General features: G+C 43.4%; 1 protein-coding gene across 5 annotated transcripts in view; it reads left to right on the top strand.

The window, feature by feature from the left end:
• The window catches only part of SLC1A2 (solute carrier family 1 member 2), a 150,405-nt gene extending 132,126 nt beyond the window's left edge, over positions 1-18,279 (top strand). For 3 of the 5 annotated variants that reach the window (XM_045484976.1, XM_045484972.1, XM_045484974.1), the window contains exons 10-11: positions 4,409-4,640; positions 8,590-18,279. In XM_045484976.1, coding sequence (XP_045340932.1) covers positions 4,409-4,640; positions 8,590-8,661 — 304 coding nt within the window. In that variant the 3' untranslated portion in view covers positions 8,662-18,279. Of the gene's footprint in view, positions 1-4,408; positions 7,893-8,423; positions 8,564-8,589 lie in introns of those variants that run through there. The other 2 variants (XR_006714181.1, XM_045484975.1) reach the window with 2 other exon arrangements.
• The last annotated feature ends 5,475 nt before the right edge of the window (positions 18,280-23,754 follow it).

Below are 23,754 nucleotides of genomic sequence, written 5' to 3'. Positions count from 1 at the left end.
TGCTAAAACCAAGGGGCTCTTCTTTTTCTTCTCTTACCTGATCTCCAGGCAGTCGTTGGAATTGTCCATCACACCCTTACTTTTGCAACATGCTTCCCTCAAACTCTTCTAAGTTTTCTTCCACCTTTGCGGACTCTTATTCCTTTGCCCACTCCTTAAGTGTTGGTCACTCTCGGGGTTCTAGATAAGACTGTCTTTTCTTCCCACTCTGCATTCTCTCCAAGAATGAACCAAAAACGCCTGTGGCATCTCCCCATGGCCTCTTTAGGTGTCGCCTCCTAATTCACTACCTGCAGCCCAGTTGTCGGTCCTGATCTTTAGTCCAGATTCCCAACCACTCGTGGCGCATCTCTCCTTTGCTGGGTCCCAACCCTCAGCCCCAGTATGTTCAAGCTGACATGAGAACCTTTCTCACCCCGACCCGTCATGTCCCCTACACATGGTGGTACGGTCTACTGGGTGCCAGTAGACATATCAACGCCAGCTGCCCAAACCCGATACCTGAGAGGAATCCTTGACTCTTTTCTTGTTTATTCTCTATGACCAATCAGTCCTCAAGTCCTGTAATTCTGTCTCTTCATCTTCCATCACATCTTCACCAAGTGGGTTTTGCTCTTTCAGCCTTGCCCTTCCTCAGACCAGTCTTCATACGGGAGCAAGCGTGCCCTTGCTGCTCCTCAGTGGCTCCTCGTGACACTTGGGACAAAGCCCTGACCTCCTGAACTTGGCTGATGAGGCCATACGTGATTTGGTCAGTTCTTCCCTTCTGCCTCTCATTACATTCATTTGCCTCCTGAGTGGTCTTGCGTGCTTCCTAGATTTCACATTATCGATTTCTTCTCTCTAGCTCGTTTTCTCAGACTTATCCACAGGTCCAAACTTGGCACACTTCTACTCAAGCTTTTGCAGGGGCCCAAGTGTAGATAAAATGTCCTACCTACTAAATCCCATAGTGCCCGTAAAGAGAGCGTGGGTTCTTGGAGGAAGAGGGAGCGTAAGAAGAGCCATTTCTTGTTCTTCGTTGCCAGGACACTTGACATAGTGCCCTGCACAAAGATGCTCATTGTACGCCTGTTGAATGAATGAATGAATGAGCTAACAAAGAACTCAGCAAGTATTAGAGTCTGTGTTGTCTTCTTATTTCTGTGTAGCCATTTTGATGCTCTTGTGCTCCTGCAGTCTTTAATGAGTAGTTATGGCATTCCAAATATTTCTCTCATTTTATTTAACCCTCATAATCTTCTGTGAGGTTCAGATTAGCTCCATTCCATATTTCATGGTCAGGTGAGAGGTGATTTGCTCAAGGTAAGAGAGTCAGAAGATCTGGGTTGAGCTTCCAGCCCTAAGTCCAGGGCCCTTTCCTTCTTGATTTTGGTGTCGAACATCAGTATGCTTTGATTCTGCCCAATTCTGTCTTCCATTCATTCCTGGCCTGATAGCTATTTCCTCTGGCCAGGTTCATTTTCAAACTCAAGGAGACCTGACACGGGTGCCTGTATGGCTCAGGTCATGGTCTCGCAGTTTGTAGGTTTAAGCCCTGTGTTGGGTTCTGTGCTGACAGCTCAGAGGCTGGAGCCCGCTCCAGATTCTGTGCCTCCCTCTCTCTCTGCCTTTCCCCCACTCATGTTCTGTCTCTGTCTCAAAAATAAATAAACCATAAAAAAAAAATTTTTTTTTTAAAAAGTAAAAGGAAATTTGAGAGTATGGAACAGATATCCTAGTCAAAAAATTTGGTTCAGTGGCTTCTTTGGAGAGTAGAGATTTGGTATCAGAGAAAGTCAAGAGTTGAAGAAACAAGAGTTTGTAAACTTGTATCATCCATTTGAGTGGCAATGGATTTATTAAACTTAAAAAGTCATTAGCCCTCGAGGACAGTGTCTTGTGCTTTTGCCCATAAAATGGGGGTATGAGTGATGGCTGTTCCTTAAAGGGGAAGGAACCAGAATTTAATGAATATCAACTGTGGATCAGGAACTGGTTTTGTCTTCTTGAAATCCTATAAAATAGGTATTTTGCCTGCCTGAGAAAAATTCTGGTGGAGGAAGTCACCCAGGTTACACAGCTAGTAAGTGGCTGAACTAGGTTCAGATTCAGAGCTTTCTGGCTCCCAGGTGCTTTGCATCACGGGGCAGACGGTGCATTCTGGAGGCACACGTCCTGTGCTCAGATTTTGCGTTTCTATGACTTCACTAGGATGTGTGACTTTGGGAAGCCATTTCATCTCTCCAAACCCCTGTGTTTCAATGTCCTCAGTGTGGATAAGAGTACTTCTTACAGCACTGTAGTGAGGATTAAACAAGGTAATGTCTGGAAAGCATATCCTTCTACATATTAAATGTAATATATCAGCCACTATCATCATCACCCCACCATCACCTTTGGTCCTTCTACTTGAAAATGATGTAGATTCTCTTGGGCCGTGATACAAAAGAGTACCCAGTGGATTCCTCTTGATGTCTTTAGCACTCTTTGGAATTTAACCATTGGCCAAGGATGTTGGGTGCATGACTCAGAACACACGCCAGGAGGGATTGAAAGTCAAGTTGAAAGACAACAGAGTAGGCCACAGCTAAATGATGGGCAAATAACTCAGCTGGTTGGTTGGGAGTGCTACCATGGGAAATGTCCTGCAAATGTTTGTGGATGTTTTCAGAGGGACGTAGTAGCTTAACTAGGCATGTTTGGATGTTCTACCTAGGAGCTGCCAAACATATGTTTAAATTAACTTCATAAGAATAATGGTAATATTTAAAGTACACCTCATGTAATAACTAATGTTTTGTGAATCCTTGCTAAATGTCTGGAACTGTACTAAGCACGTTGCTATCTTATTTAAGCTTCAACCCAAGGTGGTAGATATTTTTATTATTTCCATTTTATAGTTAATGCAACTAAGGGTCACAAAGGTTAACTAGGGTCAGAGTTGTCCAACAAGTAAAAGAAAAAAGTGGCATCTGAATCCAAGTCGGGCTGTCTCCAGAGCCCATAGTTTTTCTTAATCATCATTATGTATGCCTTCTCACACCCTGTCTCTGCCTCAGATGCCTAATTTTGTGGATGACTTAAAGACCCAGTCTTCGTTCATGTATAGATTTTACCACCCTGCGGCAGATTCTCCAAAGTGGAAAGGAAGAGAAGAGCATTCTTAGATGGAGAGATGCCCCTGAGAGCTGATGTCAGGGTCTGATCTTGACTTTTGTATGGGCAGGATCTTCCCACTTGAACCCAGAGGATAGCTGCTCACAAGCTCCTTGCAAGGAAGCCAGTCCTCTTGGTGCAGCGTCATTCTTCTTCTCAAATGAGAAATAGATTGGATGATAGGCCTTTGTTCTAAGAACCAGTTAAGACTTTCACTTTGCCTTGAACCAATTCTGGTGTCCTTATGTATATTTTTTGAATTAAAGGCTAGAGTGTCCTGGACAGAGATTTTAGCAGGATTTTTGCTTAAATTCTTTTTAAAAAAGTTTCCAGCACCCTTCTCTTTCAGACTTTGAGTATCTCATAAACATGGTTAGAAGGACTCTTCACACCAATCTGAACTAGTGGACGACAGAACACCACTTACTCTTAAGAACTTAGTTTTCCTGGTGCTGACTTTCTGAGAGGGAAGGTTCTGGGCCATCCTGCTTTTTTTTTTTTTTTTTAAATCAGAACATGGGAAACAAGATTGGAGGGAGGGTTTTTCTTAACACTTCCTGATTCAAGAGGCACTCTGGAAGATTTAAATGTTTTTTTTTTTTTTTTTTTTTTTTTGGTTAACAGAGAGAGCAAGACAACGTATTTTGGTTTTTCCAGGACACAGAGTCACTATGCTTATTGGTCAGGGAGAAAATTGTGGCCGGGTTTCTCACCCATCAGCTGTGCCTGTGCCTGTGTATATGTGTGTGTCAGTGGGAGACTGAGGTGCAGAGGGAAAGGCAATGTTAATTTCAATCCTTACGAAGAGATGAATTTTCTGTTATGGGAGAATTCACAGGTAGGATTAATAAGCAAAATAAGTGGATGTGATCTGGGGTCCTTGAAGAACAGTGGAAATCAAGAGGACACAGCTAACAGTGTCTGGAGCTTTGGGTGCTAATTCCGAGATCTGAGAATTATTGTCTTCCAATTCTTCCTTCTCTCCTTTCTCTTTGCTGTTGTTTATTGGGTTTCTACCATCCATCAGACATTTTGCTAAGGCCTTTATGTACATTATCTCATTTGATTGTCACACAAGTTTATGAGACAGATATGATTGCTCTCTCCGGTTGACCAACAAGGAAATCAAGGCTCATAAAGATTAAGTAACTTGCCCCAGATCAGGCAAAGGGAAAAGTAGAGCCAGAACTCAACCCCGGGTTCTAGACCTTGGCCTCTCAACCACCATGTCACTGCTTCTTCACGAAACATTTTTGTTCTTTGTTCCCAGGGACAGGATGAGGACTTCAGTCAATGTTGTGGGTGACTCCTTTGGGGCTGGGATTGTCTATCACCTCTCCAAGTCTGAGCTGGATACTATTGACTCCCAGCATCGAGTGCATGAAGATATTGAAATGACCAAGACTCAGTCCATTTATGATGACATGAAGAACCATAGGGAAAGCAACTCTAATCAATGTGTCTATGCTGCACACAACTCTGTCATAGTAGATGAGTGCAAGGTACCTTTCCCGTTCATGGATATTGAGACCTGTATATAATAGTGCATGCTCAGTTTCCTAAGACAAGCACCAAAAGTCCTGCATGTATTATTGTCACATTTATTTTTCTGAAGAATCATGTAACCCACGCTTCTATGAGTCCCAGATCATCTAACTCTGTGTCTAACGTGGCAGATCTAACAAAGAGCCAATCGGTTGCTTGTTTCGTCCATGTGATGTAAAACAATCATTTTGACCACCCCCCCCCTTTCCACCCACTCCACAAATTTGATTGGTTTTCTTGAACATTTTGCCGAAGAATTTGTGGTTCTTAAGGCTTTGTTGGATTTCAAATATTCTATTTCTTGAATGAAACACTAAGAGAAATACCCAGAATCACTCAATATATGTAGCACAAGTATTCCTACTTGCTGTATATTACATGCTGGTCAAAAATGTGCCCACACGACTTTGCGCAACTATTTTTCTCTTAATTATTTTTGTGGGAAGGTGAGTTTTGACCTTGCAGTCACTGTGCTCCAAGAATGGGGAAGCTGTTTCAAGTAAAGGATATCTCTCCCTCAGGACAATCATCCCATAGCCACTACATTTCACACAGTGGTGGCACCATCTTTCTTGAAGCATGGATGTTCTGGACTCTTTTCCAAGCTGCTGGGTACTAAGTCTTCAAGCTTGATGGGCTCCGTCTAGCCTTCATTGTAACTAACTTGACATTGTCAAAGACAGAGTGTCATGACCAGAGTGAAGCAAACTTGGAGAAACCCTGGCAGGTGAGCAGAGTCAACTCTGGGAGTTGGGTTGCCCAAATGGTTCCAAGTAGCATCTGAAGGCAATCGGCACCCAGTACAGGTTTCTGATATTCTTTTGATTCCTGCTGACAGGATCTTATTTAATAGTTCATTTCTCCCTGGGTTACTTCTGGGTCATTCCAAACATACACATGGCCTCTGCCAGGCAAATAAGGGTGACACAGAAGTGATTCTCTTTACTGGATTGTAACATAGGTCCAGAAGTCTAATGGGCCAGCAGTAGTCTTTTGCTCATCCCCTCTCTACCGGGTACACGTGTGGGTGAACCAAGGCTCTGGTACAAATTAAGGAAGGACTTAGCCATCAAGAGCAACTGCAAAAACTAATTGACTCAGTGAAAATGATTCAAATTATTCGAAATTCAGATGTATCCAAAGCGCATATTCCATTCTCCTAGGAAGTTAGCTCTTCCCACGTCTAGATGAATGTGCTGGATTATTCCCCGTCAAAATTTAGGTCAACAAGGGTCCACATTCTCATGAAATGGCTCTGTGCTCTATTTAACAAGTATTTATTGTGTGCCTTGTGGGGTTTAGTTAAGCATCTCATTCCTGTGACCTCCTATATTTTGATCATTCATCAGATATTTATTGAGTGCCCGTTACCTGCAAAGCCCTGAAATAGGCAATGGGAGGACAGAAAAGCGAATGTACAATTTTGTAGGAAAGAGAAGGGTTGATTCCAAGTTACTGCCATACAAGGAAAAAGAATAGCATGAAATAAAATGAAATCACCATATATTTTTACATTTTGCAGTTATTTGTAAGAAGAATCGTAGTGACTAACTGCCTGTGGTGTGGCTCTTTTGGAGCTTCTCAAGAGGCTTCCTAATAGTGTTAGAAGGACATGTTTTGAAAAAGATGGTATATAGATATGGAGATACATTTAGATTTCAGACTTCCTGGGTTCTTTTTCTTAAAGGACATTAGGAGAAGTTTGCTATGTTCTTAGAGCAAGAACAACTCAAGCCCCCTAAAGGAAGAGATTTGTGAACTGTCCCTATCACTAGGAAGCAAGCCCATGAGGAGAGACCCTGTTTCCGCATTTATCACTGCTGTCTCCCAGCACCTAAAGCAGTACCTGGCATGCAGTAGGCGCTCTATAAATATTTGTTGTATGTATCCTTTTAGCATCTTGACCCTGTGCTTTGTTTCAGACAACCTTGTTGCTGACCAGTTCTGTAGAGATACTGGCTTAGTCCGTTTCTATAACTGACTGCCTACCCAACCACCTGCAAACTTGGTGAATTAGCATTTACATGGTCGAAAGGACACCGAGCAGGTCAGGGACATGCCGAATGGCCATGTTGATTTAATAACTATCTGGCCATTTGGATTTTTTAGTGAAGTCATTGGGTTCGGCTCACCGAAGGTTAGTTGGCCTCAGCCTTTGCGAGGTGAGGCGAACACCTCTTCCCACCTAGACCAACGAAACTGAGTTGCCACTGATGCACGAGAGGAGGCAGCCAGAGCCATCATGATGAATTTGCACACTTTCCCGGAATATCTGAGTCACATTTATTCCTGCCTTTGAACTTCCTTCTGGTCCATTCTCCGTCTCACTGTTTTAAAAACCAAGATGGGAGACGTCAATGCTTCCTGTCAGCCCCCTCTCCTTCCTGCTTTTCTATTACCCAGGTGGTTGGAGCAGAGCAGGGTGGGATGGACCGGGGAGTTAGAGTCCTGGCTTCCTTGAACCGGCTCAGAAAAAGAAATGCCAAAAAAGGGGCTGTCCCGGCCACTTTCGAGACACAGGCCCCAGTATTCAACAACAGTGACGGCCACAGCAGGGCACACCCCCCAGTGCGGCCTGGTGTTCCAAAGGCCGCACAGCATGATTTATACTTTTGTACAGCTATTGATCTGGTTCATCACAGAAAGCCAAATAGGCACATTCAAGGTCAGAGCGAACAGGCAGCTTTCTCCAGGCAGACAGTTTGTTCCTGGCAGTCTTTCCTGAGAGTTCACTGAAGGGGAAACAAATTTGCTGCAGCTCTGGTCAAAATGTTAACCACTTCGAGCGTTGCTACGTCATGTTGGTGTCTGCTGTTTTCAAACTCTTGCCTTGTCCTTGTAGTTGGAATTTACGTGAGAGCTTTTTAATTGTCATCAGAATAACTGCATGTGGGGTGGTCATGGCTTGTTGCATGGTCTTTCTAGAAAACTATGGGCGCCCACTGGGGGGTGGAGAAACGAATGGCTTCTGTTTTCATTCGCTCGGTTTGTGAAGGGCACTTGTGTTCTGTTCCTAGCATGGTAGTGTGTGTTCCTAACGCATGCGTTTCGCTGCCTCTCGGGTTAAGAAGATCCGATTTCTTTCAAACATTGCTGCGTTTGTCATGTCTCCATATCCTAATGCTTCCATAAATCCAGTCTCTCCATTATGTGGAATATCAGTCGTGGGTTTAAGTTTGCACATGACGTTGAGGACAGACAGATGGAAGGTAAGCTAGGAAAATGATTTAGAAGTGGAGGGGAATACCTCCCACGCTGTGTGAGGGTTCAGTTCGCTTCGAGCCAGGGAAGCGTAATAGAGACACTCTGGTGCTTACACTTGATTGTTAAATGCCTGCGTGGGAATAATTTGGAAATAATTTGGACGTCTGGCTTTTAATTCCCCTTTTCTTCTCGATTTGTAAAGCCTGGATAGCCTACCTGGTATCCACGCCATCATGATTTCCGATTTCGAAACTGGACGTGTATGAACTCCACCTGGCCTCATGGCAACTGAACCCTTCACTAGCTGTGCATGAGTAGAACTAGCTGTCTAGTTCTGGATTTTTCTCTGGTTGTATGGAGTAGCACAAGGGCACTGTTTGTTAAGGGCTGTGTTATTCTCTGATGGGTCTATGTGTAGCTAGACGCCCCCGCCACCCTGAGAGCATTAGTAGAACTCATGTCCCAAATTGCAGACTCTCTCCGGTTCCTCTGTACTCCCCAAGGCAAATATGTACTTTTCACCATTTACAAATCAGTGTCGAAAAGCAAGACAGGCTCAAAATCAATTTGGAAAGAACCACATTTGAAACCGACATGTAAGTCATGTAGTGTAACTCAGATCTCGTGCTTCTCCACATAACCCACGGGGTGGTTTTCTAGTTCGTGGCCTGTAAGCTGGATGTTGATGGTGATTATTTTCAGGTAACTCTGGCAGCCAACGGAAAGTCAGCCGACGGCGGTGTTGAGGAAGAACCTTGGAAGCGTGAAAAATAAGGATATGACTCTCAGCAAATTCTTGAATAAACTCCCCAGCTTATCTTATGGTAAAAGAGAGTTCAAAACAAGCTTTCTTTAAAAAGAAAAAAAGATGCATTTATTTCTGTGTTTACTTAATCCGTTAGCCGAGGCTTCGAGGATCTGTTGTGAGTCAGTGATAGGCACGGTGCTGTGTGTTTGCCAAGTCATGCTTCGTAACCGTCTCGTTTTCTCACCCGTGTTATTGTTTGGATGGATGCTGCTGGAGGAACCAGTTGGAACTGAACGCGCATTCTTGCCGGCTTCCCTTTTCTCTCTAAATGCAGAGCCGTGGGCGCTCTTTTCCCCGGGGGATACGACTAAAGCAATGTGGTACACTCCGGGGATTTGGGATGACAAGCAGACACTCAGCGTGTGATCCCGTCAAGTGTTTTTCATGCTTCCGCTTCATTCCGCGCAAGAGATTCTGTTAGAAGCCTCTAGAAGTTAATTCTCTCGAAATGTAGAGTTTGCCCATGTGTTGATTAAAAGCGAATACCTGCCTTAGGGAACTCTGATGATCTAGCTTATATATATATATATATATATATATATATACATACATATATATATATATATATATATATATACACACACACTCTTGAAACGAAGTATTTCATAGAAAATTCTAGTGGGCACTGTGCTCCTCGCGACAATTGATCACGGAACCCGCTGAGTTTCTGCTCCACCCTTACCTAGTCTGTGGCAATAGTTATTGACATTTCAAAGTATGTTTCATAATTTGCTCCAAACTTGATAATGGATTAGGATGTAATTTGCACATAGCCGCTGTATATATTGACAAAAGTAAGAGAGCACAGCCAACACAGACTTGAACCAGATTCAAATGATCCAATTTGTTTGGGTTTGGTTTGCATTCACCTGACATAGTGAAATCAAGTGAGATTATTTGGTTTATGCTTTCCTTTCTTTGCTTCAGCCCTCAAATACTTTGTTTGGGTTTCTAACCAAAAAAAAAAAAAAAAAAAAAAAAAAAAGGCATTTTTAATCCCCAAATTATTTCAGTTATAGCCTCATTAACCTGGAAGACCTAATCATTTTACTCTCCTCACACATGGAGGACAGTTATGTTGGCTATGCCTCTTTTAACACCACCTCTTGATGAAAGCAAAACACTGTCATTGATCGAATGTGTAGAAAGCTTTTGGTACTATTCTCTCAACGCACATAAAACCAGGTATAGGGCACAGTTGAAAGCAGGGTCCGTCTTCTTCCCTAGTCTTCTCTGTAGCAAGGAACAGAAAACAAGCATGGGCAAATCCCTATAAAGGTGACACTCCTGTGGCAAAGTCAAGGCAGCCTTGAGCCCTGAAATGGGAGCAAATGATGACTCCTTCCAGCTTCACAGACGGAATCTTTTCAAGGCTGTCACAGTTTGAGGGAGTCAGTAATACAAGTGGATTAGCACAGTGCCTTGTATGCCACAGGCACCCAATGACTCCGGATGAGAGATCGTGCAAGCTAAATCTGTTGATGTCGCTACTGTCATTTTCCCGTTGAATAACTCACAGTATTTTCCTAAGGTTGCTGGCTTTGGGAGTTTGCTGGGAACTTGAACATGAATCACTGAGAAATAAAGTACACTTGACTAACTCTGAAGAGTGTGTAGAAGCTGGGTCCACACGTAGGAATCGGGTGGTCATCAGAGGCCAGCAGATGGGTGCTGGGGTATACGTGAGTAGTCGTAGAGTTCAAATTCTTTGGGGAGAAGGGGTGTATAGAATCCCATATGCTTTATTACCTATTCCTGATGACTTTTCTTTTCCAAACCAGACACCTTTGGGACATACAAGAGACGTGAGCTTCCCATTGCTTTTGTCTCTGAAACCCTTGTTATTTTTGGATAAGGATCACTATTGAGCAGTATTAAGCAGCTTTTTGCCTTTAAAAAAAAATTGCCATTGGTTCTTCATTTTCATTAGATGGACAGTTGACTGGGTGGCCAAGGACGTGCTGAAATGTAGTAGTGGAAAATGCATCCTTTAGAGCAGATATTGTGGGTCAAGGGGACAGTTCCTGGATTTAGCTATGAAACTGTTATGGATTGTCTTTAAGTGGTGCTCCCGAGAGCTTTTTTATGGCGAAGAGAAGGATCTAGGCAAGGCAGCGAGGAGTTTGTGGGTTTTGCTGTTTAAGGCCAGGTTAGCACTCGTACACGCTGACATGTTTCCCGAAAGAGTGGTCTCAGGATTGTCTTCCCAAGACTCTGCCTAAATGTCTTCCTGCCTTGCTTTGTCGTCAGCATTTTCCTACTTATCCTATGAATACATAAGGGGACAATGATTCAGAAGAAACAAGGTGTATGCTTAACAAAGCAGGTTTTTCTGGTTTTAGACTACATGTAATAAATTTCATGAGAATATGCTTAGGAAATCACATTCATCTGGAAATTCGACACAGCACATTAAAAATGAATAATCTGTCAAGTTCAGGACTAACCTGAACATCCAGGATGTAGGTAGAGCTGACGTATGACTGTGTTCTCTATTTGTTTAGGTCTCATTCATTCTTCTTATGCCATGCCCATTTGGCCTTTCCTTGCCCATCATGTGTGCCATCAACAGAACAAACAGATCCAGAGTATACCTCCAAGACACTTTTTCTAAATCAGATCTGTATAATCTGTCAGTTATATGCATAGATTTATATTAATAGGTTCAACACAGATATAAATGCTTATAACAGTCCATTAATATTTGATGATGCATAAAAGTTATATGCAGACACAGCAGGCCAGAACCATACGCTCATCCCATGAGGTCAGTAAGTCAGGGCTTCGGCAACGCCATTTTGTTACAGACCCATTCATTCTTCTTAGGAATCCGCGTCATTTTGAGAGCAAACCAACTAACCAGACTTTTATCTTCCCCTTTACGATTTTTGCCCACTGGGAAACCCAAGTAGAATCATCATGTACTTACTAACTACAATGCAAAGAGCCAAATCCAGTCAGCAAGAAGAATGGCTTATCTCTCAAGGTGGGATCTTTGAGGATGTGCCTCCCATATAGAGTATCAAAGAATCAAGGCAATCGTGTAGATTATGTAGATCTTCAATATGGACTTCAAGTAATAAGATCTGAACCAAGTAGATGTCAGATTCAGTTATTCACTTCCTGTTGTGTGTGGAAACACAGTCTAGGGTCTCATTGCCTGCAGAAGTTACCTTGTCCGTAAAAGACAAGTGTGTGCTTCTCCCCTGCAACTACTCGTCAGCAGAAAGAAAGGGTACCCCAATGCCTAGCTCCTGGATTTAGACTGGTGGAAACTGACAAAGTCTTCAAGGAAATTCAATTTGTGGGGAGATGTATTCCTGGTAGGAGATGTCAGGAATCCCAATGACTGGTTGATTAGAGGGCCTCGGGTTATTTCCAACCTTGCATGGGGAAGTGGGTCATTTGGCAGTGGGTCTCATCAAGAAACCCTTTTGGAGTTGGGTAACTCCTCTGCCAGGTTTCTGAAAAGAAACCCAATCCTGCCATGTTTTTGCAACTGTCCCGCTTCCTTTAGTTTTTAGTATAATATTTTACTTTTGTCAGGATTACGGGTTCTGTCTGTGCTGTATTTCCCCCAGGAAATACAGCAGCAAGTCCAAACCGGTACGCACATGCTCAGAGAGAATTCTTCCATAGTTCAGACTCTTGAGGAGCAGGTCTTTGTAGCCCTTGCTTGGCTTTATGGCTAAAAGTGCTCAGCAGTTACACCCAGTGGATGTGGCTCTTCTGTGCTGCTTTTTAATTCTTAGGGCCATATAGTTGGTTTTACTTTCCTTATTCTCCAAATAAACTCATTCCAAGCCAAGCAAATGGACCAATGATAGATTTTTTTTCAGTTGTCATAATACTTGCTCTTGGAATATTTGGGTCACAAGTGTACTCTTAACCCCCATCACCTGTTTCACACACACCCCATCTCCCCTCTAGTGACCACAGGTCTGTTCTCTATATTCAAAATTCTGGGTTTTTTGGTGGTTTTTTTTGGTCTGTCTCTCTTTTTCTTCATTTGTTTCTTAAATTTGACATATGAGTGAAATCCTATGGTATTTGTCTTTCTCTGGCTTATTTCACTTAGCGTTATACTCTCTCTGAGAACATAAAAAGATTAAGCAAAGAGCCTGAAGAAATTCTGAAGTGAGAGTTTTGTAAATCTAGTTGTCAGAGATCAATGGTCTCCGTATCTCTGGTGCCCTCTGGTTAAAACCTAGGATAAGGGCCGTTGAGCGCCACCCCAGGCAGGTGCCCTATCGGCAGACTGTTCGCCTTAGGTGGAGCAAGTCCAAAGCTTCTCATGCAACAGTAGCTTATGGTTTTCCCAAAAGGAAAACCCAAGGCCCCACCCTTCCTCCTCCTTTCTTATTCCACCTGCCATCGTTGCTGCTTAAGAGACAATTAAGTAGAAGACCACATGTGTCAATGCAAGAGTTGGCTTTAGAAAAGATGGCAAGGCATCTTATTTGGACACTATCCCATTGCATAGCATAACACAACAAATTCAGGTAATGACATAGGGATGATGAGAAATGACCCAATTGGGTACAGGAAACATTTGACTTGGATGGTGCCAGTTTGTAGCTGTATAACTTACACAAGTCACTTTATGCCCAAACCTCATTCCTTCCCATATGTAAAGTGAAGGGGTCGGCTTAAGTGATTAAAACCCTCTTCCAGTCCTGAGAATCCGTGATATTATGATCTCTCCTTTAATTTCTTATTTTATTAGAGGCTTACTACCGGAAAATATGACTTACGTATCATTTAAGTCGGAGTGGCCCACGATGGCGAATAATCACTTTGGATCTTTTTTCATCCCCTTGAGGGGATATTAAACTCAAGCCTCTCTCTTCATTTGATGTTTTACAACAAGCTTGGAAGCTGGCCATATTAATCCACAGTTTGTGTTTTGGGATGCCAACAGACATCCTTTTACAAAACTGCCCTTTGCCTAACTCACTGTCTTCGGAGAAGTAGCGATTGAGCTCAGAGGAAACTGCTGCTTGGCCGAGGGGCAGGGTGCGTCCATAGCTTCACTCAAGGCCTTAGATCATTCCTGCTGTAGCAACAGAGCCCCTTCCAAACACCCCAAACACGCGGTTTTCTCCAAACCGTCCTAATTGCCAACCCAGTATGGGAACTGGGGAGGCTTTGGCAAGTAAACTTGAACACTTTTATGAAATTTGGTGCAAGATTTACAGAATAACAGCAACCATCTGTCACTATCTTCCCTCTCTGCCTGTATGCAGTCACACGCATCCAAGCACAGGCTGAGCCTGGGCCAAGTCCTTTCTCTGGAGAGATAAGCAGGGATATTTGAATTCACTTTCAAATTGTCCCCCTGGTTCGTTTTTATCGTGGGCACCACATTGAAGCTCTGTCTCACAAGAGAGGAGCTGGGCTGGTTACCATTGCCCTCGTCAATACCTCAGGAATTTCTAAGGTAGATAAAATGCATGGTCTGTCTGCAAGGTGCGTGCCACCAGCCGTGGCCTTTCAACACCCTCTCGCACTTTCTGGTACTGCTTGCAATGGGCCGCTGCCTTCATCCTCGCTCTGTGTCCAGACTTCTGCTAAATATGGAGTAGGTTTGGTATTGAATGTGCTGTGAGCACCTTTATTGCCAGAGGAGTCTTCAGCCCTTTAGATTTGAGGAACCATGATGTAAGACCGGGGCTGAAAGGACGGGGTTAAGTTTTCTGTGTTTGTTTGCTTTTTACGTGCAGAAGACCGGATTGCGAGAGCAGCCAGGAAAAGGCTATTTCTTAACTGACCCAAATAAGAACCTAGAAAAGTGAGAGAAGCCCTCACGTTCTTCTTTCATTCACTCAAATTATATCCTGAATAATTACCGATGAGTTTTTTTTTTTTTTTTTTCCCTGTGTCCAGCCTTGCTTCACCTTCCTACCTCCAAACCAAGTATCCATTTTTATATTTTTATTCTTCTGATTGTTATACGGGGGCCCTTTTGTGCCGAGACTAAAGCTGATACCGAAACAGACCCCACTGCTTTGCAGAGTCGACACATGGCCTGGAGCATGGGTAACGACAGGTCCCCAGTTTCTCCAGAGACACCCCCAACCCCTGGGTGAGTGTTGGAGCGTACCAGCTGACTGTTACCCTTGTCATCGTTCCCCATGGAGACCGGGGATGACGAAGTCAGAGCCTTGCTCCTTCTGGGGCTCCGTTTCTCCCCATGGCAACCATTCAGCCTGCCTAGAAATGGCTGTTGCCTTTGGTAGGAGAGAAATGCACACACTAGCCAAGGAAGTTGGTCTAGCACAACTCAGGTTTCTCCTCCATGGAGCGAAGCCTCTGAGATGTGTGATCAGAAAGCTGGCACTCTGGTTGCTTAATACTCCGGGAGAGCAATTTTCCTTACTAGGAACTCAACGTTGGGCATCCAGATCCTTCCACAAATCACCTTAACTTCCTCTCTTCTTCCTCCCCTTTGGGAAACCTCAGCATTGCATATTCCCATGTTGCACAACACAGATCAGATTATCTGGTCGCTATAGAGATTTGTATATAAAAGACTACTTTTGTGAGGATTTTTGTATATTGTTTTTCTATTTGTTTTCTACGGCTTAAGGAGAGAGCTGGCAAACTGTGAATCTAATTTGATCTTGCTGCCAGCAGATATATTTTGGCTTCCTGGTAAGAATCGATGTTACCAGGGACAATACACTGCCCCCTGATCAGTATTCCACCCCCTACCCCCGCCCACTCACAAATTCCTCCAGCCCGATCTCACATTCTTTTTTAAACAAATCCCTGGGCTTCTTTGTTATTATTTATAAAGAGCATGAGCAAATGTATTTATAGACCTGGATATTATATGTTTACTATTGATTTAGCCTTTCATAATGTTACAGGTTTGTATCTACTCTTCATAAATCGTAAAGAACTCAGTGTAGACTGAATTAATCTATGTAGTATCTGTAATTTTGCAGACAGATATTTTCTTATGGTATTTTCTATATGACCACATATGTAGAATTATAACTAATTAGAGCGCAAGAAGTTTCTACAGCAATTTAGAGCTATCGCTTGTTTCCTGAGCATAGAGCCACATTTGAAAAATTTAAGAATCCAATCCTTTGCGATGCGATGAGCAAAATGACCATAAAGGACAGGGAATCACTTAAGTCTGTGAGCTGGTTAAGATATGCATTCACCCAATTAGTCTTTTTAACTTGAGGAATGGTGCTAACTCCTTATTTTTGACACCAGACCTCATTTTTCCGGCTAAGCGTTCAAATTTTGCAACAGCAAGAAGATGAAAAACAAGGTGATAATAGTGGGACCATTTCTATATCAGAACCTCCCCTGCCTTCCCAATTATTCGTGTGCATTGGCTTCGGAAACCCTTGAATAGCAGAGCTTGAGGGCAAGTGCTCGGAAGCAAATCGAGAGAGATTTGTTGCAGTTCCTTCTTGCCAAGCAAATCGGAAGTAAATGTCACGTGGTTATGTGAATTGAGCACAACGCTTTCAGAAAAAAAGTTGTCAGTACCAACTACGAAGCAATAATAACTCTTACCGCTGGGGCTGGAGGTGGGGGCTTAGAGTCATCCTGAAATTGTTGAGAAGCAGCCCAGGTAGGTTCTGTCCTCAGGTGAATATGTAATTTCCCCAAAGGCAAATCAGTAGCCACTGCAAAGACAAGGGGGGGGGGGTCTTCCTTCTGCCAAACACACCTTCTGATACGTGTGTAGGGCTAGTATTTTTGCCACGTTTAAAAAACAAAATAGTTACATAGAACGTGTACTGGTATGTATTTAAAACGGTTCCTCATTAAGCAAACAGATTAGATGTGCCCTCAACTGGCAACGATTGTACCTGTGATTTTCAAGTACGGATAGCCGTTCAAAGCATGAAGTTCTTGTGTGTATACAGTAACGCTTGGTTCGCGCATGAAAATCAGTGCCTATGCACTTTGTGTAGCTATAATGTAGGTCTCCATGTGTAATTTCAGTGAAATGGTGTATAGACGTATTTTAATTTAATGTAAATGTTATTTTTGGCTCTTCATCTAAATGCAGTAGACATGTGGACTGCTGTTTTGAAAACCCTTCTTTTCCTTCTTAGATGCCTAGTGAATCACTTCTCCTCTTTTTAAATGTGATTTAGGGATATGTATCAGTGAAGAGCTTAGCTGTGAATCTTTTGTACCAATGATTGTTTGAAAGTCTGGGGGTCCAGCATCTTTGTAAATATGCCATTCAGAGCAAGGGAGGGCTGGAGGTGTGCCATGATCCTTAGTGAAAGGTCATCTGACTTCTGTATAATGCATGGTGAATGCAGCTGTGGAACTTTGGATTATCTAGGCTTAGGTAGGTTTAGAAGGACACTTAGCTATAGCCCTCCTTTGCTTGGCGGATTGGACTCAGAGAGACAAAAGGTTAGTCTGCGTATGTGCATGCTAACGTCATGTCCTTAGGTAAAGGTCTGCCTCCCTGGTTGCCAAATACTGATCATGATGCTCATGACTTAAAGGTTCTGAAGAGCCTTGTCCCCCTTGGTTTCTTGAGTCAGGGTTACGGAAAGGGCATTCACTGGCTAACCTCCGTGCAGGTGAAACCCCACAAAAGCACAGTCCTGGTAGCAAACTGCACAGTTGTCCGTTGAAAGAGCGCCAGAGGCACAGAAGCGGTCAGGGCACAGCTTTGAGGTTGCAGACAGGCAACTGATGAAGCACAGATCCCACATATGTGACGGGAGTGTGACCTCTACCTAATAGGCTCTGTGTGCATGTTTTCAGTGATGGAGATTAACTAACACAAATATACACTTGCCTCCCAAAACACACATTCTGTCTAATTACCACCAAATGGAATGCTCTGGAGTCGATAGTTCCTATAACCCCTTTCTTCTCTGCAAGGACAGAGAAAAGTGGCCATGTGCAGTTGGGGACACTGGGTGTCCCTCTCTTTTCACAAAAGGAGTGAAGCCTAAGCAATCCCAGGAGGGCACAAAGCACATGAATTTTCAGTGGCTTCTCCAATGATTGGAGGAAGGGGATATATAGACATAGATATATATGTATACATATATATATATACACACACACACATATGGCGGAACAGGCACGTTTTTCCTTGAACATGTGGCTTCTTCAACTCCGCGTCAGATTTCGGTTGGAAGCCTTGCTGAAGGAAAGCTGGCCTTTAGGCAGGATTTCCTCCGGAGATGCTTGTGTGTCCAGAATGAAAGATAATTGTTTCCCTCCCATTCACAATCCCCATTGGTCTCAAGTCACGTAGCATAGAGCATCAATAGCACGTAGAGTTTAAGGACTAATGAATGAAAAAAGATAAAGATGTCAACTAATTTTGGGGTTGTTTCTTAAATATGGTACTAGGAGATGCCTTGTTGGCAAAGCGCATTTTGGGTAGCTGAGATATTTTGTTTTCACCTCTAGCTCTCTAAGCTTTCTTACCACGTGGACTGATTACTGTAACATTTCATGTGTAAAATAATTGGATATTCTTTATATACTGGAAATGATCTGTGAATCCGATATTTCACTAAGTGTTTTAACGCTTGTGTATATATCTCTCATCAATAAATGTGGATTCCAATTTCTCTTGCTTGTTGCCTCTCCTTCACTTCCCATTTTAAACTCGCATTGGTTACACAGGAAGGGTCCCTTTTGGAGAAATTGTTCCAGTGTTCCTTTCGGAGAAAACGTGGGTTCAAAACTAAAGTGTCCAAATGAATACTTTCCAGGAAGCTGAGCTGTACGGCGGAGTCATGTCTTACCTGAGGTAGGGAGGTGGACAGCAACGGTATATAATCCCAGTTTTCCCAGTGAATTAGTCAATGTGGGCTATTTCCCAAGTCTCAGGGCTTAAAACAAGGTTTATTTCTTAGTCATGTAGAATGCCCATCACAAGTTGTCTAGGGGACTCCACTGTGCACCATCATCACTGAGGGAGCCTGAGAACGACTTGATCTCCAGGCTTCTGCAGTTGCCAACGCAGGAGAAAGGGAACATGGCCGATGTTACCCTGCGTCTTAAAGCTTCTTCCCAAATGTTACGTACCCCACTTCTGTTCGTATTTCAAAGGCCCAAGCAAGTCATATGGCTCTGCCTAACTTCAAGGGGGCAGGGAAGTGCAGGCTTACCAGGCGCCCAGGAAGAAAACTGGAAATGCTTGGTGAATAGCCATAAAGAATCCTTACATCATGCAGAAAGGATAGTATACAAGCATACAGTCTTTCAATAAGTCAACACTGCAAGTTTTTCTCTAGCATTGGAGAAACCATAGCTATGGAGGTAAGTAGCAAGCATTTGACAGGCAGACTGTAGAAATTAAATGTATGGTCTTCAAAAGTAGGATCACACTCAGCGTGATGAGATTCTCACCCAGGAAAAGGTATGTGTACAGGAATGGAGACCCACCAACAGAATGGCAGGTTCTCTTTTGACACCCCAGGGCACCCACATACTGAATAAAATGGCTTAGAAGAATTACCCTCTCTCATTCTTTCTGGGGATGAAAGGAAGCAAATATTTTATTTTGAATAAGTAAAATAGATATTGATACACCACAATTCTTTTTATGAATGTCAGCAGTTTGTTTAAACACCTGGTAAAAATGGACATTTCAACATCCACTTTTCCTTCTTCCCTGGGAGTCAAGTATATATCACATCACATCCATATTCAAAATTGTATTAAAATCTTATCTCCAGAATGTATGCTGGTCAGTAAATTCCTGGGCTGCCATTTTGTTGTAAGATAGCAAACAGCCACAAAACACAGCTGAAGTACACATAACACTTTAGTATGGATACAATTTGGCTGGTCCTTCCAAAAAAGGACACAGCCAGAGAGAAACTTGACTTTGCTTATGTTCTGATTTCTTACCCTTTCTTCTGGAGCAGAGGTGTTTAATCCATCCATTGACATTGTGAAAGCCAGTTGCTTTTACTTACCACGGCAAAAAAAAAAAAAAAAAAAAACCAAACAAACAACAACAAAAAAAACCCCCATATATAATTATCATATATTATGTACAAATCGCATATTATATGTAATTATAATTAATAATTATTATAATTACAATAATAATAGCTATTATTCTTTTAGGGGTAAGAATGAAAGGAGGAATTATGGACTGAGGGTTACAAGACATGAGTTCTGATCTCCATATAGTCACTAAAGTGTTGATTAGATGTGGCCAAGTCCCTTTGCAGTTTGGAAGTAATTTTGGCATATGTAAAATTAGGGCGTTGGATTAGGCAATTTCTAAACTTCTGAACTCTGAAATTTACCTATCATCCAGGTAAGTCATCATGTATGTAACTTATACCGGAGTTATAACGCCACCTGCATCGAAGCACACAAAGCCATTACCCCGTGCAAGAACATCACCAATAATTGCCCTTGGCCTTGGTGCTCCTTCTTACCCCAGTCATCTGCTTTGCTTCCCAGAGGAAATGCTCCTAGGAATTTTGTTTATCATTCCCCTGCTTTTAGAAAATGGTTTTATCTCACAGGTATGCGTGCCTAAGCAAGCTTTGCTTATTTTGAGCTTTATTAAAAGGACTACACGTAGGCTTTTTGAACATGTCTCTTTGTTACCTAATGTATTCCTAATGTGTTGTTACAAGTAGCGATGGTTCATTCATCGTCACTGCTGTAGAACAATACAGTATGTAAAATACGCCACATTTTGGTTTATTCACTTTCCTGCCAGTGGACATTTGCCTCATTTCCAGTTTTGTTTCTGTGTCACACAGGGCTGCTATGAACATTCTTGTATATATCTCCTGGGTGCATAACCTAGGAGGCTTTGACATTTAAAATTTTTTTTTAATGTTTATTTTTGAGAGGGAGAGAGAGAGAACATGAGTGCGGGAGGGGCAGAGAGACGGAGACACAGAATCTGAAGCAGGCTCCAGGCTCTGAGCTGCCAGCACAGAGCCCGATGCGGGGATCAAACCCACGCACTGTGAGATCACAACCTGAGCTGAAGTTGGCTGTTTAACCAACTGAGCCACCCAGGCACCCCTGACGTTTTGACATATATGCTCCTAGATACAATAAAAAAAAAAAAGTGTGTGTGTGTGTGTGTGTGCGTGTGCGTGTGATTGGAAAGTACCCATTCGTATCTTTTCTTTGTCCATGGCTCCTTCAGTGGGCCCTCACGTGGACCACTACTGAAACCCCTGATAATCCGCACACCACTGGCTGTTTAGTGAAGCCCATCTCTCTAGCGGGAAGACTGAGGCAAATGAAACCAGAGCATTTTTCGGAAGGGAATTTCAATTGAAAGCTGAGGCGTTCTTTCCTCAGACTCACACCACACGGCCTCTGAACACGGCTCCGATGGCAGCCAGACGGGACCCACTGAGTCTTGTCTCTTCCTGACGCATAAGGCTCTAGGCCCCTCTCCCTCCACCCAGCAGGCCGTGTGCTATGATGCGGACAGTTGTCTGACAAAAGACGTTCCAGGAAGTCACAAGAAAACTCTCCACCTACTCCCAGAACCACTAGCAGCCCCTTTAGCTACTAAAGGAGGATTACAGTACCGTAAAGGGCAGTGGCTCTGAAAAGGATGAGCTGTGTGGCTGTCACCTGAGGCACCGAGAGGCACCGAACCCCCGGGGCACCTCTTCTTCCAGGCACAGAGACATAAACAGGAAGCCAGGACCCTGTGTTTCAAAGATTCACAGGTGACAGAGGGTTCAAGCACCTCCAGGGAAGCTTTCGTGAGGACAGGAAGGCATGGGTGGAGATGCCCACACATTTGACATGGGCTGTGCAAGAATAGAAGAATGTGGGGTCCCTGGAAAAAATGCAAATTTTGCAGCTTCATACTTTTCTTCCTGGTATTTTTTAAAGTTCAGTTCATTCACCCACCCACCGAGGCAGTGAGAGGCCATATTTAAGTCCCGTGTCGTTGTAAGAAAGACTGAATCTGGGAGTCAGCCTTAAATTCAGGAGCATTGGTTGGGTCCACCCACTTGCCCAAAAACCGTATAAAGAGAGGAAAATCATCCAATGTGAATACTGGTCTCGCTCTCAAACACTGAAAAGCAACAACTTTAAATGCTTACGAATTCCAGAAATCAGACATATAAATCATTATTGTGACCTCTCCCCCGCCCCCGCTCCCTCTTTATCAGGTCAGAATGAATACACAAAACCCTGAAATCTATTTTTGTTGGTGACTTGGGGCAATCAGCTGTTAGCCTCCCAAATATTGTCTGGAAAAATCTAGGGGCCTCCAGTTAAGGAAAAAAAGGGCAAATACGGAACTGCAGTCGTCTGTGGTAGACTCTTTTTGTTGCACGACCTGGTTCTCCCGGAATTCTCCGACGGCCTCTGTCACTTCTCAGACGCGTTCCAGGCCTGGGTAACATACTGCTCACTGAGGACGGGGCCCCAGAATTTCCACACTGCCTTCATCTGAGTGAAAAGTTCAGCTGGAACAGTGTCCCTCCTTCGGTTGCTCCTCTGCTCATCCCAAACCTTCCTCTCATCTTGGCGAAGAGGATAGAGATCGTGCCAGACTATAAGGCCAGAAAGGTCCTCGGAGGGGGACTATTGGAAGTATAGTCCTGCCTTTTTGCAGATGAGGGAAACGACACCCTGACGGAAAATGAACTAGGGGTGACACAATGGCAAACCGAAGTCAAACCCTGGTTCTGTATCTCTTCTAGCTATGGACCAATGGATTGTAAGGGTTCAGTCAATGAAAGCTATCACCATCACTCACCATCATCATCATCATCAGGATGGCCACCCTTAACATTATCAATGACAACTTCTTAGTGACTAAGCTATACAAAGTTGATGCTTCCTCTTTCCCAGTCTGGCCTCTTTCCCAACCATGTCATATGGGCATAAGCGTATAACCCAGAACTCAGAGCTGGTCTTCCACAAATCGGAGCTTTTTTCATAGACCACGTCCTCTCTGACCCCAGCCGTTACTCCTTTCTTCAGCCTTTTCTGCCAGAGGGAAAGAGAGCTCTAGGGAGGTCCTCCACACAAGCAGTCCAATGTCACCTCAGCTTGCAACTCATTGATCCGAAGTAGCCACGTGGTCCCCCTGCGGCTTCAAGGGAGAACGAAATGCAATCCCACTTCCTTTCTCAGGATGGACGAGATCCAGAAGCATGCGCGCTAATAAATTACCATCGTCCACGTCTCTGCTCATCCAATATTTGGTGCACCCTGTTTGACAAATGCAAGAGATTATTCTCTATCTACTCCTAGAGAAGCTTTGTGCACATCACGAGCCTGTCCTATCTTATGTTCCAGATGGCCCTCTAATACTTTCTTCTATTACTTACCAAAGCTGTGATTCTTGGCCATGGGGAAACACACTAGATTTCTTCAGGGAAAGGAAGTGAGTCTCAGCCTGGCTAAAGTGGCCTCTCACCATGATGGGAGGCCGAGTTGGCTCTTCCAAATGGGAAACAGGACATCCAAGAACAAATCATTTCCTTCTTCACTGGAGAAGCCCCCTGGGGAGTCCCTAGCTCACAGAATTGCATATACTAGTAGAGCTTAGTGTCATGAGAAAGGCCATTTCTGTGGAATGTGCCCAACCCTACAGAACTCCCTTGGCTGGTCTATTCTCAGCAGCTTTCCTTCCCATCATCCCTTTCTCCTTTGCCTTGTCTTCTTTCACAAATGACATTTGTTCTCTCCCTCAACAGTTTCAAGAATAGAACTTGGGAAAAACTTTTTGGAGCTTTATGGTTTCGGGAGCTCGAATCATCTCAAAATGGTGCCCTCCTACACTTTTCCTACACTTTTCAGCAACTTTGGGACATAGCCATAATCTTAGGAGCCTTCTATTTATGACTAATAGTAGCTACGGTCTTAGGTGGGATCCCTAGAAGCAGAACCTGAGACAGGATCCGAGTTCACATGATTTTTTTTTGAAAAAACCTTATTATAAAACCTTATAAAGAATTGAGGGAAACAGGATAGGGAAGAGAAAGCTGAGCAAGAAGGTAGTCTCGGGGAAAGTCTGAGCGTGAGTTATCCTTGAAGAAAGGAAACCTGTCTTTGAGCACCCACACCTGTCAGTCTTTGGT

Source organism: Leopardus geoffroyi, chromosome D1 (genome assembly GCF_018350155.1).
Source record: "Leopardus geoffroyi isolate Oge1 chromosome D1, O.geoffroyi_Oge1_pat1.0, whole genome shotgun sequence".
Classification (NCBI taxonomy): Eukaryota; Metazoa; Chordata; class Mammalia; order Carnivora; family Felidae; genus Leopardus; species Leopardus geoffroyi.
Note: the sequence above shows the minus strand (reverse complement) of the source record. Positions and strands in the feature narration are given on the sequence as shown.